The sequence below is a fragment of the Fukomys damarensis genome, unplaced genomic scaffold (assembly GCF_012274545.1).
Source record: "Fukomys damarensis isolate Sample0158 unplaced genomic scaffold, DMR_v1.0_HiC HiC_scaffold_21, whole genome shotgun sequence".
In the NCBI taxonomy this organism is placed as follows: Eukaryota; Metazoa; Chordata; class Mammalia; order Rodentia; family Bathyergidae; genus Fukomys; species Fukomys damarensis.
In genome coordinates, this window is record NW_022900933.1 from 19172196 (window position 1) to 19189717 (window position 17522).

At 37.8% G+C, this 17522-nt stretch overlaps 2 protein-coding genes and 1 pseudogene across 5 annotated transcripts in view; 1 reads left to right on the forward strand and 2 right to left on the reverse strand.

Annotated features, from left to right (window-relative positions):
* The first annotated feature begins 62 nt into the window (after nucleotides 1-62).
* Nucleotides 63-12107, forward strand: Samd15 (sterile alpha motif domain containing 15). Its single transcript, XM_010645582.3, has 3 exons — nucleotides 63-2265; nucleotides 3213-3311; nucleotides 11816-12107. The coding sequence occupies exons 1-3, from the start codon at nucleotides 397-399 to the stop codon at nucleotides 12002-12004; spliced, it is 2157 nt and encodes a 718-aa protein (XP_010643884.1). The 5' UTR covers nucleotides 63-396; the 3' UTR covers nucleotides 12005-12107.
* A 1896-nt stretch (nucleotides 12108-14003) lies between these two features.
* LOC104877183 lies at nucleotides 14004-15640 on the reverse strand (annotated as a pseudogene).
* Nucleotides 15641-16465: 825 nt separating this feature from the next.
* The window catches only part of Noxred1 (NADP dependent oxidoreductase domain containing 1), a 32726-nt gene continuing 31669 nt past the window's right edge, over nucleotides 16466-17522 (reverse strand). For 3 of the 4 annotated variants that reach the window (XM_010645578.2, XM_010645577.2, XM_033766699.1), the window contains exon 7: nucleotides 16466-17119. In XM_010645578.2, coding sequence (XP_010643880.1) covers nucleotides 16975-17119 — 145 coding nt within the window. In that variant the 3' untranslated portion in view covers nucleotides 16466-16974. The other variant, XM_033766700.1, reaches the window with a different exon arrangement.

Genomic DNA, 17522 nt, shown 5'->3' on the forward strand with positions numbered 1-17522 from the left:
CGCTGCCTGCCGGTCCGACATCTGCAGCCCACGTCGGGAGCGTCTGCGCCTCCAGCAGCTATCGGCTCCGGAAACAGCCGAAATCGGGCGAGCGCGGCAGCAGTGAGCCGAAGAGCCGAACGAAGCCCCGGCCGGAAGCAACCGCGCCGCGGCGACAGCTGGAAGAACGTACTGGCTCCCGGCGGCCGCAGGAGTTCTGGCCCGCGGAAGCATGCAGCGGGGATGCGGAGAGAGTTACTGCATGCTTTGGTGGCCAACCTTTAAAGTCAGTTTGGAAGAATCAACAAAACCTGGAGAAGATTCAAGAAGACACTACCGGAAAATGTGGTATCCATAGAGACGCTGTCGGAAGTTAGTGTTGCTGAGGAGGCCTGGGTGCGTCGGCTAAACTGCGTAATGTCTGAAGTCCCAGAGAGAGATTACTATTCTGACCCAGATGAAAATGAGAAGCCAGAGCCTAAGATACCAGAAATGCCGGAACTTCGTAAATTGTCCGAAGATGCCGAACCATACACCATCACAGAGGCAGGCGCGAAGCTACCCTCAGAGACCGAACAAGAGCCACAGACACTGGAGACTGAGGAAGAGGACTTTAAAGAAGAGGAGCCAAAGAATGAAAAGAAAGTACAGCCGGAACCGAACTGGACACCTAAGGAAGAAATTCCCAAGGAAACCCAAATAGATCTATTTATTCAAGCCGAGCCAGGGATCACCCAAGTATTGAAGTCAGAGACATTGGGAGAAATGGGAGGCAAGCTTCACAAGGATTTGAAGGTCCCTGTAGATGAAAAGGGTAAGGAACCAGTCCTAGAGCCACCAGAGGAGGCTAATCCAGGTATCACGGAATGGGCTACGGAAACAGATGTACAGCTACCCGGGGAAACCAAATCTAAGGTTCCAGGGGCCACAACCAGTGAGACAAGATTAGAGTTACAAGGGGAGACTGAAGAGGAGGTTCCAGAGGAATCACTTAGAGAGGAATATGAAGAAACAGACCTAGAGCCTCCAGAGCAGACCAAACCAGATTTTTCAAGTGAGAAATCAAGAAAATCAATTGAAGAGGTAGATCTTCGGTTACCAAAGACGACCAAACCAGAGATTCCAGAGGAAACACAGAATGAGTCAACCGAAGAGAAAAAGACAAAGACAAAAAGACCTGAGCAGACTAAACTAGAGTTTCCAGCCCAGAAACCAAAAATACCTACTGAAAAAACAGACCTACAGCTTCCAGAAGAGACTAAACCAGAGGTTTCAGAGGAGATAGAAAGAAAGCCATCTGCACAGACTAAACCAGAGTTTCCAGACCAGAAAACCAAAAAGTCAACTAAGGAGAAAGTTCCAGAGCCACTGGAATCAGAGTATCCTGAGGAAGAATCAATAAAACCAATTGTCCAAATAAATCTAGAACCATCAGAGAACACTACATCAGAAGTTCCAAAGGAGACAAAAAGAAGGTCAGATGAAGAAAAGATTCCTGGGACACCAGAAGAGACTGGTTTAGTAAAACTACAGGAAATCAAACCAGATGTTGAGACACAAAGAGAGTCAACTGAGGAGAAAGTTCTAGAGCCACTAGAGGATACTAAATCAACAGATAAAAAAGAGAAGCAAAGAAAATCAAATGAGAAGATAGGAGTGGCAGTGCCAGAGAAGTTCAAATCAGAGGAAACACTGAGAAACTCAGCTGAGGAGAAAGGCCTAGAGCCACCAGGACAGACTAAATTGGAGTTTCCAAAGATGGAACCAAGAAAACTAACTGAGGAAACAGGTCAAGTGCCACCATGGATGACTAAACCAGTTCAAGAGAAGAGAAAAACCGAGTCAACGGAGGAAAAAAATCTGGAGTTACCAGATGAAGCCAAAGCAAGAGAAACACATATAGAATTTTCTGAAGAAAACAGGCCAGAGTCAGTAAAAGAAACCGACAAAATTAGTAACAACTCTGCATTAGGTTCTCACAGAGGAAGTAAAATAGACTTAGTTAGTAGTGTACATTATGAGAATTCTCAAGAAGTCTTAAAACTGTTTCAGCTTGATGATTTCAATGAACTCTCAAACTCACATTTCTCAGAGTCTCAAATGGAATTAAAAGAGTCCTTTAATGAGAAGGAAATTGTAGATTTGTCCCAAGAGTTGGAGGAATTGGTATCTAAAGATGAAGAATCCAGGCCCCCAAAAAGGATAGAGCCACAGTTTGAATTTCTTAAGTGGAACCCAGAGGAGGTTGCAGAGTGGATTAGCCAGCTAGGCTTCCCTCAATACAAGGTATACAAAAATTATTTTTGAAATCCTATGCTCTCAACCTTCTTCATATTTCCTCTACCCTGACCGACCCTTTGCTTCTTTCTCACTGGAAGTTTAGCAAAGTCCTAGACTCTGGAAGAGTAACTTCAATTTGAAGAAGGGTTCTGGGAATCAAACCTAGGGCCTTGCACATGTTAAGCATACACCCTACCACTGAGCTACACCCCTAACCTGTAACTGGATATTAGTTTTGGCCTTGCCACTAATAGATATTTGTATTTGGGGAGAAAGAATCACATATGTTTGTTTTTCCTATTAATCCCAGTGATTACACTTCTCTGCAATCCTTTAAGAAAGGCCTAGAAATTTGTATAAGCCTCTTTTCACAGAAAACTGTACTTTAAAATAGATTTTACCCACCAAAGACTTTATGGTACTTTGTCAAATTGTTTTAGTGGCAACTTGCTTACCTTAAATTTCTGCTATTAATGTTAGGTGCTCAAAGCAGTTAAGAGGTTTAATGTAACTTGGCCAATGAACTCAAAATAATTTTATAAAGAAGGTAGTGTGATTCTCTTATATGGCTGATGCCAATTGTGATTTTAGGCTACTACAAAACAAGATCTAAAAACTTCTGTACCTCCTATACTAAAAATGTAATTGGATGAGACATGAAGCAGAGCTGAGGATATAGCCTGGTGGTAGAGCACTGACCTAGCATGTGCAAAGTCCTGAGTTCAATCTCCTATACTGAAAACAAACACTGAAGCATTGTAGCATGCAGAAAAAAATTTATGAAATTTAATCGAGCTTTAAAAAATATGTAGTGTTTTTAGGATACAAAGTAAGTGTTTTCTCAGTGTAGAGCTGGAAAGCATGATTTGTTTCCATCCTTCCTCTTTTCCTTCTTTGTCTTTTCCATTCTTCTAATTTCAGTACATTTTAAAGTGATGTTTTTGTGCTCACAGGAATGTTTTACTGCAAACTTCATCGGTGGCAATAAACTCATCCATGTAAACTGCTCAAACCTTCCTCAAATGGGGATAACAGATTTTGAGCACATGAAGGTGAGTTATGTACCAATTTTCCCTATGGAACACTAATAATGTTCTATCTGTCTGAGACCTATTTATTTTTCTTCCAGTCCTATTGTCTGTGATGTCATTGTAATTTGAAATCCCCCAGGGTCCCAGTGGTTGCTCTGTCTCCTTTAATCTATACAAAGATTCCAACAACAGTCAGTTCCTCTTATGGCACTTACGCTGTTTTTCTCCATTCCCACTTTTTAGACTTATTGCACCATTCCTAGAACACTGCAGTAGCTCTCTGTATTTAGCCTCACCATGGGCCCTTGCTCTGCTTTTAGTCCCTCACTTTCCAATTGCTAAAATACTACTCAAACACGTTTGTGTCCCTTCTTCTTACAAGATTGCCCCAACTCCTTAGATAAAGGTTCAGTGTCCTCCACAAGATTTTTCTAGCTACCATCCTCTCCCATTCTCAATATGAATCTTCTGCTCCGGCATACTAAGTCTAACTCACAGTATTGAAAACTGGTCTCTGTGTCAATTCCTCTTGTATTACTGATAGGAATTTTAATGATCCTTGCAGACCAATTCCTTATTCTCATTTTCCCGAAGTCTCTCCTGACCATGCCATCCCACAGTAACCTTTCTTTCCACTCTCTCATAACTTTTTATTTCTACGATATCCATTTAGCACTTACGTTATAACACCATATATATATATATATATAGCGTTGTTTGCTGCCTGACTTCTAAACAGGTTACCTTAACCTCTGTGGGTCTTACCTCACCAGCACTAGCAGTCCAAGATCCCTCCCTTTGCTTAATGGTAACTGCCATTGGTAGTGTTTTGCAGTTTACAGAGCATCACATATATATTCAAATTTGTAACCCTTCCTCTAGCACTTTTATCCCAACATGATAAGGTTCACTCAGTATACCTATGTCCATGGATGCATTATCTAATTGGTTCCCAAATGTGGATAATAGTCTTTAGAATCAGATGAGAGTTTTGTTTTGTTTTTAAAGTAGATTCCCAAGCCTGCCCTCCAGAGTTTTTAGTTCATTAGGCCTAGGGTAGGCCCTGGAATCTGTTCACTGAAACTCTTCAGCAGGCCTTTGAGCTATGTAATGACACACATAATTAGGTTTGAAAAATAAGAAAAACTATACTTGTTAATATTTAAGTCCTTTTACTGGCAATGAGATTTAAGGAATTTCTTAAAATTATTAAACACAGAGTCCTAACTGAACATTTCCTCTCTTGAATTCTGCTAATAGTTATTCTTTGCTAAGTGCTTATTTTATGTGTGACACAATACATATGTCATCTCACCCAATCTTTATTTATTTATTGGTACTGGGGATTGAACTTGGGTCCTTCTGCCTTCGAGGCAGGAGCCCGAAACACTAAGATAAATCCCCGGCTATAAAAGATAATTTAGATAAGAGCCAGGGAAGCCAGTCTATTCTTTTTTGTTTTTTGTTTTTTTGAGACAGGGTCTCACTATGTAGTTCAGACTGCTCTGGAACTCACTGTGTAGCCCAGGCTAGTCTCGAACTCACAGCAATCCTCCTGCATCAGCCTCCCGAGTGCTCGAATTACAGGCATGAGCCACCACGCCCTGCTGAAGCCAGTCTATTCTATGTGACTTCCCAATCCATGTTCTATTTAACTCACTGCACTATTTAGCCTTTCTAAATCAATATTTTTATAGCCACAAATGTCTCTATGCATAATGTAGGAAGGGCCACTCATTAAATATGGTATTTCCAACCATGCCCTCACATAGTTATAAATAGCTCATTCTTTTTATGTTCAAATCTGTATTTATGAGTTCTAATTTCTACTTAAGAGTATACTGAATTTTCTAAATAAAGTAAGACACAGAATTAACAAAATACTTGTAATCCAAATTCCTGGCTTAAGCCCTGAGAATTTCAGTTCTTAATTTTAAGAAAAGATTTTTTGAGAGTCTGCCAGTTAATTTTGCTCCCTTGACATTCTAATTCCAAAAATATAATATCAATATACAATAATAAAAATTTTAATTATGCTTTTTCTGGCCTTACAAGAAATAAGAAGTCTTGGAAATCCTCTGAAATCCTCCAGAGTTAATGATAAATGTACTACTCTATTCTTATATCCCAAGAACTTTAAATAAGCAAACTTTATGATACTCATTATCAAAGTCATAGATAAATATGGCCTCTCTTTGAAATCACTAAATCAAGACTTAGGGTATGTTACATAAGCATTACTTGACACTTAGGTCCATATTAAAAAATGTAGTTACACTCTAAGACATAGGTATCTTTCTAGAAATCATAAATGTACTTAAGTATGCTGTAGTTATCTTCTTTATTGATATAGGAAGCATTCTGTTTGTTTTTATTTTTTCTTTTTGCATTGCTAGGGATCCAAATTTAAGACATGTGGCACGCTAAGCTCTACAACTGAGCTACATACCTAGCCTATATATGACATATTTTTATCCCACTGTTACAATTACAACAACTAATACATCCAAAGTTTACCCCACACCAACACTTAAATAAGTCAATCTTATTTATTTTAGGGACAAACTAGGTAAAAGAACATTACACTTGCTTTGTCTTTCTCTCTTAGAAAATAATTCTGAAAATATCTGCTACTTTCTATATCAAGTAAGCAAAAGAATTCTGTGGTAAATATTTGGAGAATATAGATGAGTTGTTTATTCATTTTCTCTGCATGATTTTATAGTCTAAAGTATAGCCTTACAAACTTTACAGTATCTCAGCAATTTTGCTACCCTTGCCTTATTTCAATTTAAGTAACACAAATTTATAACATGGCAGCAATTGAGACAGACCTTTTTAATTTAAAAAAAAATCTTGTAAATAATTTGTTTTACAGAAGAGTTGCAAAGACAGTGCAGTGAGTTTCTGTATACTCAGCCTAGATTCTCCTAATGTTAAAATTTTACATAATTATGGTATATTCATTAAAACTAAGAAATTACCTTTGATCTAATATTGTATTTATTAAATGATGAACTTTATTCAGATTCTGTATTGTCTCCACTGATGATAATCTTTTGTTCCAGGATGTAATCTGGGATACTATACTGCACTTAACTCATGTTTCTTTGGTCTCTTGTAGTGTGTGATGGTTTCTCAATCTTTTTGTTTTGCATGATCTTGACACTTTTGAAGCTGAGTGAACAAGTATTTTTATAAATTTCCTTCAGTTTTAGTTGTTCTGATCTTTCTGATGATTAAGGTTATGAGTTTGGGAGGAGACTATAGAGTTGATAAACCCTTCTCACCTCATATTGGGACATTATACTTATATGGTTCATTACTGGGAACATTAGCCTGATCATTTGGTTCAGGGATATTTGCCAGATTTCCTCACCATATGTTTGGTGTTTTGAGATGAGGTCTTGCTAAGTTGCCTAGGCTGGCTTTGACATTCTAATCCTCCCATCGCTGCCTCCTGAGTAGCTGCTGGGGCTACAGGTATGTGCTAGCTTCCTTTCTATAAAGTTGCTGTGGTATTCTTTTGTGTTTTGCTCTTTAGAAGTGAGTAAATAAGTCTAGGCCACATTTAAGAGGGATATTAAACTCCATTTCCTGGCAAAAAATATCAGAGTTGAGACATACAGTAAAATTACTACAGTGATAAATATATTGGGGAAGTTAAATTTGAAAATGCAAACATCCTGTTTCTTAGAATTTTGGCCACTAATTTTAGCATGCATCATGTGGTCTTGCCTGCTCAGTTACTGCTGTGTTTTAATGATTATTTTCTATATCCTTCATTCTTTCGATGTTTAACTGGAACTCTTCTATAAGGAACACTTTTACACTTAATTGTCCCTTTTCCCTTATTTTTAATCTACCTAGGCATTTATGTTAATATGAATGTATGGACATTTATTCTTTGGACTATATCATAGTGTTGTTGTTGCTGATTTGCTCAAATTACAGTATTGCATCTTTGACAGTTGCAAGCTCTTTAAATTGATTCCTAGCTGGACATGGTGACACACCTGTAATCTCAGCATTTGGGAGGCTGAGACAGGAGAATCGCCACAAGTTCAAGGCCAGCCTGGGCTACATAGTAAGTTCAAGGCTAGCCTGGTCTATATAGTAAGACCCTGTCTCAAAAAAACAAAAAAATTAAGAAACAAACAAACAAAAAAACTGTTTTCTATGTCCTTTTGACATGCCCCATTTTTTAAAAAAGCATTTCTTTACTTTCTGACATTGCAAGTAGCTTCAGGCTTATATTGTATTTCCTTGCTGCAGTCCCAGAATCAACCATGTGTCCAGAGAGTACTGGTTGATTTTTACAGAGAATAGAATTCAGAAACCAAGATGTAGGCACTAGTTGCATTTGTTGCTGGTCTAGGCACTCTCACCCTATGTGCTGTCAGCAGAGGATTTAAGAAATATATGTTATATACTCACCCATGTGTACACGATTATCTATTTATTTCTGTCTGTCTGTATATACTTATATGAAAATAATCATGAGTTCATATTCATTTCCCTGACTGTAGCCCAGCCTCGCAGGGTACATTCTAACTTTCTCATCTCTCCTTCCTCTAAACTCCCATGCTTATTTATACCTTCTTTTTCTGAGGGTGAGAAACCTGGCTCTCTTATCTATAAATTCTTTTGAGAAACAAATACAGTACAATGTTTATGTACAATTCTTTTTGTCTTTAGTTTCACAGTATCTAGAGAAAGTACTGTTTTCCAAAGTTAACAGTTATTTAGGTTAGCTTTCTTTTCTTCCCTCTTTAGGGAGATTATGTCCTACTTTGTAATAAGTTAGATTCATTTACCCACAGCCTATATTCCATCCTGGATCCCGCAACACCCTGGATTTCTAATGGTTTTCATATAGTAATTCTTTGTCATGTACAGTTCAATGGGTTTTAACAAATGCTTGGGTCATATATCCACCACAGAACAATTCTATCACCCTAAAACTTTTCCCTGTATCTCCTTATTAACCAGCCTATCCCTCCACATTAATCTTGGTAACTACTGATCTATTTGTCCCTATTATTTTGCCTTTTCTAAAATGTCACATAAGAGCTAGGTATAGTGGTGCTTGCCTGTAATCCCAGCACTTTGGAGGCTGAGGCAGGAGGACTGCTACAAGTTCAGGGCCAGCCTGGACTACATAATGAGTTCAAGGCCAGCCTGAATTATGCAGACCCTGTCTCAAAAAACCAAAATAATTAACTAATTAATTAATTAAAACTAAAAATAAAATGTCACAAAAATAGAATAAAATAAAATATAGCTATTGGATACAGCTTTTCCCTGAGCAGAATGCATTTAAGATTAATCTGTGTTTTTACAGGAATCACAAAGCAAACTTAAAGAAAGTTATATATCTGGATTTTTTTTTTTTTTTTTTTTTTTTTTTTTTTTTTTTTTTTTTTTTTTTGGTACCAGGGATCAAACTCGGGTCCTTGTGCTTGCAAGGCAGGCGCTGTACCACTGAACTAAATCCCTGGCCCATATCTGGATTTCAATGATGGTATAAATGACTTATATCTGAGCCACAGTAATTATGTCTTTAGGTTTAAAGTAAGTTATAGGTTCTAATTATGCAAATGTGCATAGTTACTATCCAAAGTCACTGAACTGTTCACAGTAAATCAGTAATAATGAAGCAAAACAAGTAGTTGACAAATAAAATTAAGAATCATGGCCTTTGGAGGCCGGTGTGGTGGTGCACACCTATAATCCCAGCACTAGGAGGCAGAGGCAGGAGGATCGCTGTGAGTTCGAGACCAGCCTGGACTACATAGTGAGTTCCAGATTAGTCTCAACTACATAGTGACACCCTGTCTCAAAAAAAAAAAAGAATCATGGCCTTTGGAAGCCTGATCAATACAAGGTACAATGATAATATGGTTGTTAAAGAAACTACAGGCATTACAGATTATCTTCTTGAGGCCATTTGAAACAAGTGCTCTTCAATGGTTCCAAGCATTGTATGTGCCGCTATCCTAGAACAGGAAATTAAGAACCCTTAGGACACTCTAGTAATCTTCAAAAGTACCCATTCCTATTAATCTTTATTAGTTCAAGTAAATAGTTGCTCTAAGTCTTATGCAAAAATAAATATTGCCTGTTATTTGTTTCTCAGAACTAAAGAGAATATTTGTTGTTTTAAGTCAATATATGGTCTGTCAGAGCACTCCATTATCTGTTGAAGTACCTCAGACATAGTTTAAGAATCACTTTATTAGGGCCAGGGATTTAGCTCAGTGGTTCTGCCACCTGCTTTGTAAGCACAAGGACCTGAGTTCAATCCCTGGTACCAAAAAAAGAAAAAGAAAAAAGAATCACTTAATTAGAGGAGGGTTAGATTGTATTTCTCGATTTCCAGGGTGACATTTCTACACTTTACAGCATTGTTAATTTCTGCATTATCATATATTACTAGAGTACTGGACTCTTTCAGCTCACAGTGGGCACATAGCTATTTTGGTTAATACAGATTGAGTGTCCCTTATCCAAAATGCTAGGGACAAGAAGTTTCAAATTTCATATTTACTTGAATTTTAAATACCTGCGTATACACAATGAATATCTCAGGGACCCACATTGAAACACTAAATTCATTTTTGCTTCATATACACCTTATACATTTAGCCTGAAGGTAATTTTGTACAGTATTTGTGGTAAACTTCCATTTTGACTGCAGCCCAACATGTGAGGTCACGTATGAAATTTCCCATTTGTGGCATCATGTTGGCATTCATAGAGTTTTGGATTTGGGAACATTTAACCTTTTTTGGATTAGGAGCACTCAGCCTGTATGAACATACAGACAATGTCCTGGGGACATTGTCTGTAAGCCTTAGGGAACTTGTGAGAGTCCAAAGAGGATCAGGGTGAGGCGCTGACCAAACAAGGTGCTCAATGTGGCATCAGTACTTATTGGAATCTCAATTCTTAGAAACCTCTTGCTATGGACTTCAATTAGAATTCTCACTGGGAGTGTGACGTGACTTTGGAGACTGTCTTTTACCCACGAATCATCTGTGGAGGCTACACAAAACCAGGCTGCATAAGATTTAAGAAGAAAAGTCTAAACTGCATTGCTAATCAGTAGTTTACATCAAATTTAGAGTTGCCTATGGCATGAATTTTAGTCTTGTAACATTGACCAGTAGCTTTAAATTTATTTTATTTTATTGAGAGAGGGTCTTGCTGTCTAGTTCAAACTGGCCTTGAACTTACTATGTATCCCAGGCTGGCCTTGAACTTGGGCAATCCTCCTGCCTCAGCCTCCATAATCCTGGGATTACAAGCCTGTGCCACCATGCCTAGTCTAGTAGCTTTACATTTTTTTAAAAAATCCATACATATATCCCTCTGGTAGTGTTCTGGCAGCAATTTTATTGACTTTTTTTTTTTTTTTTTTTTTTTTTATACAACAGGATTTTGGATGCAATTTTTTTTTTTTTTTTTTTTTTTTTTTTTTTGATACAGGGATCAAACTCAGAACCTTGCACTTGTGAGGCAAGCAGCGGAACCATTGAGTTAAATCCCCGGCCCTTGACTATTTTTCTTATCCAGATCCAGAATATGAATTCAAATAGCAGTGTTATAGCTGACCTATGACTGAAACTAGGATTTAAAAAGAATTTTTAAAAATCTAGGCATCATGCTCAGTGAATACAAATCATGTTTAGAGACTGAAAACTATAGTAATAGATATTTTAAAAGAATATACATGGACTGGGGATTTAGCTCAGTGGTTCCACCTCCTGCCTCACAAGCACAAGGACCCGAGTTTGATCCTCGGTACCAAAAAAAAAAAAAAAAAAAAAAAGAATATACAAATATATTTATTCATAAAACAGTTGATATCTACACTTTAGTATTTGAGATCTACTTTTTAGTCAAGCAAATTTGGAAACTATTTGAGGAATTACTTTTTTCTTTAGTTGCAAATTAACTGAGCCTCTCTATAAACAACTTATTTATTATTTTCTTAAGAGATGGTCTTACTATTTTGCTGGTGCTGGCCTCCAATTCCAGGCTTAAGTGTTCTGCCTTAGCCTCCTGAGTAGCTAGGATTACCACATATATCACTGTGCTTGATTAAACATATTATCTGCTTTTATAGATGGCCATATTGTTTATTTAAAAGAAAGAAATTAGGGGCCAGCCAGGGATTTGGCTTAGTGGTTCTGCTGCCTGCCTCGCAAGCACAAGGGCCTGAGTTCAATCCCTGGTACCAAAAAAAAAGGAAAGAAATTAACCCATCTCAGGCTATCTAATACAGGGGGCTGTAGACATCTTTACATGCTACTGTAGAAGAGATAATAAAATTATGTGACATTTCTCTTAAGAGCTTAGTTTTTGGTAAGGCCAGGCTAATAAGTCCATGATGTTGTTTCATTTTTTTCCCATTGAAATACTTTAAAGGGTTACCATTCAAGAGGCCTAGGAAACTAATTAAAATTTTGATTTTGTTGTATTTATACATTGGTCCCATTAAAAATATCATTGTATTTCAGGCAATTTCTCGGCATACAAGGGAGCTACTGGGAATCGAAGAGCCATTATTCAGGCGCACCATCAGACTTCCCTACAGGGACAATATTGGTTTATTTCTAGAACAAAAAAGTCATACTGGGGTAAAATCTGACTCCTTGACCTTTTCTGAATTTGTCAAAGCAGCAGGATTACAGGACTATGAACCCTAAATAATCCCCTGAACAGAAAGAGGCATTACGCTGCACTCTGGAGAAAAAGCCATGTCACTTACCTTGAAAGAGCAAACTAAATTACTTTGGGAAAGAGGTGTGGTCTCTTTGAAGTTTTCATTTTTTTTTTTCTTTTCAATAAGGATCAGAGGCTGGGCATGGTGGCTCATGCCTATAATCTCAACACTCAGATTTCTGAGGCAGGAGGATCTCAAGTTCAAGGCCAGCCTGGCTATATAATGAGTTCAAGACCAGTTGAACTACATTGTGAGACCGTCTCAAACAAACAAAAAATGATCCGAGAACTGCTGGCTCCATTTCTAGTTCTTCCTTTGCTCATAGCATCTTCCCTTTATTTGTTTTTCAGTTTAGCCCCTTGTTAAAATAAAGAGCAATTCTTTCATGATGTGTAGAAAAGCATGACACACATGGTACAGACTCAATCACAAAATGGCACATCGTATATGTACACACAGGACCTTGAAGAACACATCCAGCTAAGCTGCTAATGATTGCAAATGACTATGTTCTTTGCTTCTTGTGTTTTTGTTTCCTATAATACATATGTGAACTTTAAAAAAATAAAAAAATTATTTTTAAAATTAAAATAATAAAGAGCAATTCTTTTCTTTCTGGGTAACTGTAAGAATTATTGATAAATTCTAGTAATACCTTTGGTGGTAAGAACATGGGAAAATATAATTAAAAATAAAATCACCTGCCAGTCCAAATAACACTTTCCACAAATGTAGAAAAGAAGTCTTATTATTGAATAAGCATTAAACTGTGATGCATGCAGCAGACAAGCTACTAAATAGATTTCAAAGACAAAGAAAGCTCACTTTTTAAAACAGCCATGTACATATTATCCTTTATATGCATATGAATTATTGGTACCCAATGGAAAAATAAAACCTCACATATCGTGTTGACAAACGAAGTTACTACTTGGAGCAAGTCCCTAGGCTAACCTCCCAGAGAGGCTGGCAGACAGAGAGCCATTTGCTTCACTGCCCACCTGTCAAAGTGTTCTATCCAAGGCCCCAAAAGACTGTCCTTGGTATTAAACAGCCAAGGGGTTTAGTCAGCTTTTTAAAAGATAGATATCTTCAAAACATGTATAGGATTTTCAATTATGTCTTCCAAAGAAAAAGTATATTTTTAATAAATTTTATCCCATTCTTCCCTCAACCCCCCTCCTCTCCCTATGTACAAAAGTTTTGCTTCCATTTTTTCCTTCCATTTTCACTTTTTTCTTGTCCCTTCCTTTCTCTCATGTTCCCCTTCCCATTTGAACATTTTCTTCCCATTTCCCCATATCTATTACACATTTTAGTCCTTATTTTGTACTGGGGATGGAACCTAGGACCTTGCGCTTGCGGCAGCACCACTGAGCTAAATCCCTGGCCCTGAAAAATTCAGTATTTAAACATGTGTATCTGATTTATTTCACTTAAGAGTATGGTCTCGGGCCAGGGATTTAGCACAGTGGTGCTGCTGCCTTCCTCACAAGCACAAGTTCCTGAGTTTGATCCCTGGTACAAAAAAAATGCAGGTCATCCTGCTTTTTGGCCAAGTACTACTCCATTGTATATTAAAAAGAAAAACAAAACACATCAGGGCTGAGGATTTAGCTCAGTGGCTCTGCGCCTGTCTGGCAAGCACAAAGTCCTAAATTTGATTTTGATTACCTGTACACACACACACACACACACACACACAATCTTTATTCATCGGTTGATGGACATTTGGGCTGTTTCCAAGATTTAGCTATTACAAACTGCTGCTATAAACATGGGTGTGCATATATCTGTGGTAGGATGCTTTTAATCCTTTCAGGTAAGATACCAAGAAGAGGAATAGCTAGGTCAAATGGAACCTCTAGTTTTAGTTTTTGAGAAATCTCCACACTGATTTCCACAGTGGTTGCACTAGTCTGCACTCCCACCAATAGGAGAAGGGTTTCTTTTTCCCCACAGTCCTGCCAATATTTGTTATTGGCTGATTTTTTTCTCCCCCTTCACAGGTTTAATCTACACAGAGGAGAGGGGCTTAGTCTTTCTTGGCAGCTGCTTTCCTCATGGTAGCCAGCATGTTGCTCAGCTCCTGGCACTCCCTCTTGGTGTGGATGTGTGTCCCCACCCTTGTCTTGATGAACCTGAGGGGCATTTTGTCCTTGGAGACCTTGAGCAGCCCCATGGCATTCCATTCATAGGGGGTGAAACCGCACACCTTTGGGTCATGTCCCACACAAACTTGGTGTGCTTGGTGAGGCTCCTGCAACAGCGGCTATGCCTTGCTTTGCTCACATTCTTGGTCACCTGGTGACTCTTATTGAGGCCCACAGCCATGGGGTAGCATAGCGCTATGGCTGCTGTTCTTCAATGGCTGCTAGAGTGGAAGCTGTTATTGGTTGATTTCTTGATAGCAGTCATTTTTTTTCTGGAGTGAGATGGAATCTGTGTTGTTTTAATTTGCATTCACAAATGACCAGTGATGTTGAACATTCTTTTCATATATTTATTTGCTGTTTCTAATTCTTCATCTGAAAAGTGTTTCATTTTAGATGCTCATTTTTGGACATCTTTAAATTGGGCTCTTTAAATTTTGGGTCTCTTTTTTATTCTAGATAATAGTCCTTTATCTGATGAATAGCTGGTACAAATTTTTTTGTTGATTGTCTCTTCACTCTATTGGTGGTTTCTCTTGCTGTGAAAAAGCTTCTTAATAAGATGAGGTCCCAGCTGTTCTTTGTAGTGTTTCCCATGCAGTCTGGGTTTTCATGTAGTTTTTGCCTATTCCTATGTCCTCAAGCATTCTACCTCTCTTCCAACAGATTTAGTGTTTCTGTTTTAATATTTAGATCTTTGAACCATTTTGATTTTAGGTTAGTGTGTGGTAAAAGCATATGGGTCTACTTTCAGTCTTCAGCATGTGGAAAATCAGTTTTTCCAGCAGCATTTATTAAAGAGGCTTTATTCCAGTGAAGGTGTTTGGCTCTTTCATCAAAGATAAGGTGACTGAAAATGTCTGGAGTTGTTTCTGCATCTTCAAGTCTCCTCCATTGATCCTCAGGTATGTTGTTTTGCCGGTACCATGCTGTTTTTATCATAGTAGCTCTGTAGTACAATTTCAAGATGGGGATTGTAATACCCCTGCTTTACCTCTGTTCTCCAGAATTTCATTTGCTATTCTAGGTGTCTTCCGGTTCCAAATGAATTTTACGATTATTTTTTCTAATTCTGTAAGATATGCTGCTGGAATTTTGACTGTGATTGCATTAAATCTGTATAACAACCTTAGAAATATGGCCATTTTCACTATACTGGTTTTTCATATTCCAGAACAATGGATATCTTTCCATTTTCTCATGTCCTCTTCAATCTCCTTTTTCAGAATACTGTAGTTTCCCATGTAGAGCTCTTTTACTTCCTTTGTTAGATTGATTCCTAGGTATTTCTTTTCTTTTCTTTCTTTTTTTGGATGCTACTGTGAAAGGGATTGTTTTTCAAATAGAAAAAATATTTAAGGAATGGGACGTTCTCTTTAGTTACCAAAGAAAAATTTTTTAAAAAAAAATTTTATATATTTTCTTAAAAGCAACATGACTTATTGAAAAACCACTGACAGTGTCATAGGGTCTGGAGTTTACTTATGTCTTAGCTACATTTTCTTGTTGTTGAGAAAATACCTACCACCCAAAGTTAAAGGTTTATTTAGCTCGCAGTTTGTAGAAGTTTCAGTCCATAGTCAGCTGGCTCAAAGGCAGGGTGGCATGGCAGAGGGGCATCACAGAGGAAAACAGTTCCTGGCAGGCAGAAGGCAGGAAGGCAGCAAAAGAGCAAAGCAGCAAGCAACCAAGCAACAAGCAGAAACACCAGCTTTCTTTTTATCTCATATTATATCCAGGCTACTTGATCTTTGGGTGGGTACCACTAATACCCAGAGTGGACCTTTCCATTACCTTCGCTCAGAATTATGCAAGGCCAATCAGTGGACCAATTTAGCAATCACACACTTTTAATCCCAGCAGTACACACTTTAGGTCCAGCTATTTCTGAAAAAGCCCCACCTATGACTACATGAGGCTTTGAGGGTACATCTAGACACAAACCAATGACTTATATGGCTTCTTTATGTGGTAACTCCCAAAGCTTTATGATTCTGTTCCGTGACAGGGCATAGTAAGTAACATCTTTTCCTAGCTTTATAGGGTCACTGCTGTTGTTTTCTACTCTATTATAGTTGACAAAAAGTATTTGCAAAACATAAAGAAATATACTGGGGATTTAGCTCAGTTGTGCCACTTCCTGCCTCCAAGCACAAGGTCCTGAGTTTGATCCCCAGTACCACAAAAAAGAAAAAAAATTAAATGTTTTAAAAAAAATAAAGGAAATAAATTTTCTTTATATAAATATGACCTATATTTTGCAAAATTATTTTAGCCATTTAATATAAATGGCAGTTATTGTTTAAATTGGCTCTGTGGTTTAAATGGGAATGGCTTTTAATAAGATAGTACTATAAAACACACATATACCTGGAATGAGGCAATGAAGTGAGGCAGTTAAGACTGTTAACCAAACATTCACTTCTCTATCCAAAATGGTAGGAAAATCAAGCTGCTGTATCATTTGTCAGCTATATATGACACGGGGGAAAAAGCTACAGTATATCATTTTCTAATAATAGCATTGTAGCTTCTTGAATTTAGCTTTTCGAAGAGAAATAATTTGTGTTAAGGCTTTTCTGGGGAAGCAGTTTATGTAAGGGCACTAAGTTGCATGGTTTGATTTGGCTGTTTCTGAAGCTAGGCACACCCAAATATACTGACCTCTTGTTTATTTTACATTTGAAAGATCCACCAATACAATTTTCAAGCATAATGCAGCCACGTGATTACTTGTCAATTGTGATAATGGGGATGTAACCACAGAGAGCAAATCCGTGAGAGAAAAAAAAACCTCTGGCTAGTCTTCTTTGACTAGGGAGATGCCAAATGAGTCACAGTATAGATGGGTAAGGTAGTCTTGGAGAACAGTACTGCTTGAGAGACGCTGGCTAAAGGGAGTTTCCTTGAGCTGCACATCAGTCAGATCAAACCACGGGAAAGGCCTGGAGTAGAAAAGAAATTTTTTTTTATCCATTCAGTGCATCTTCTTCAAATTCAGGACCTTGTGCTTGCCAGCCCCAGTCCATTCAGTACATCTTCCTTGGCTGTTAAACACATGACTGAGGAAAGACTCTCTGAATTTGAAAATATCCAAACCTGAAAAGGAAAGCAAAGCAAAACAAAACAAAGACTGAAAAATACAAAACACAATACCCAAGGACTGTGAAACAGCCAAAAAGTGCAACATACACATAATAATAACCCTAGAAGGAGAAGAAAGAGAAAAAGGAACAATATTTGAAACAATAATGACTGAGCATTTCCCCAAATCAATGTCAGACACCAAACCAGAGATCCAGGAAGCAAGCTGAGAATATCAATCAGGATAAATGCTAACAAAAGCAA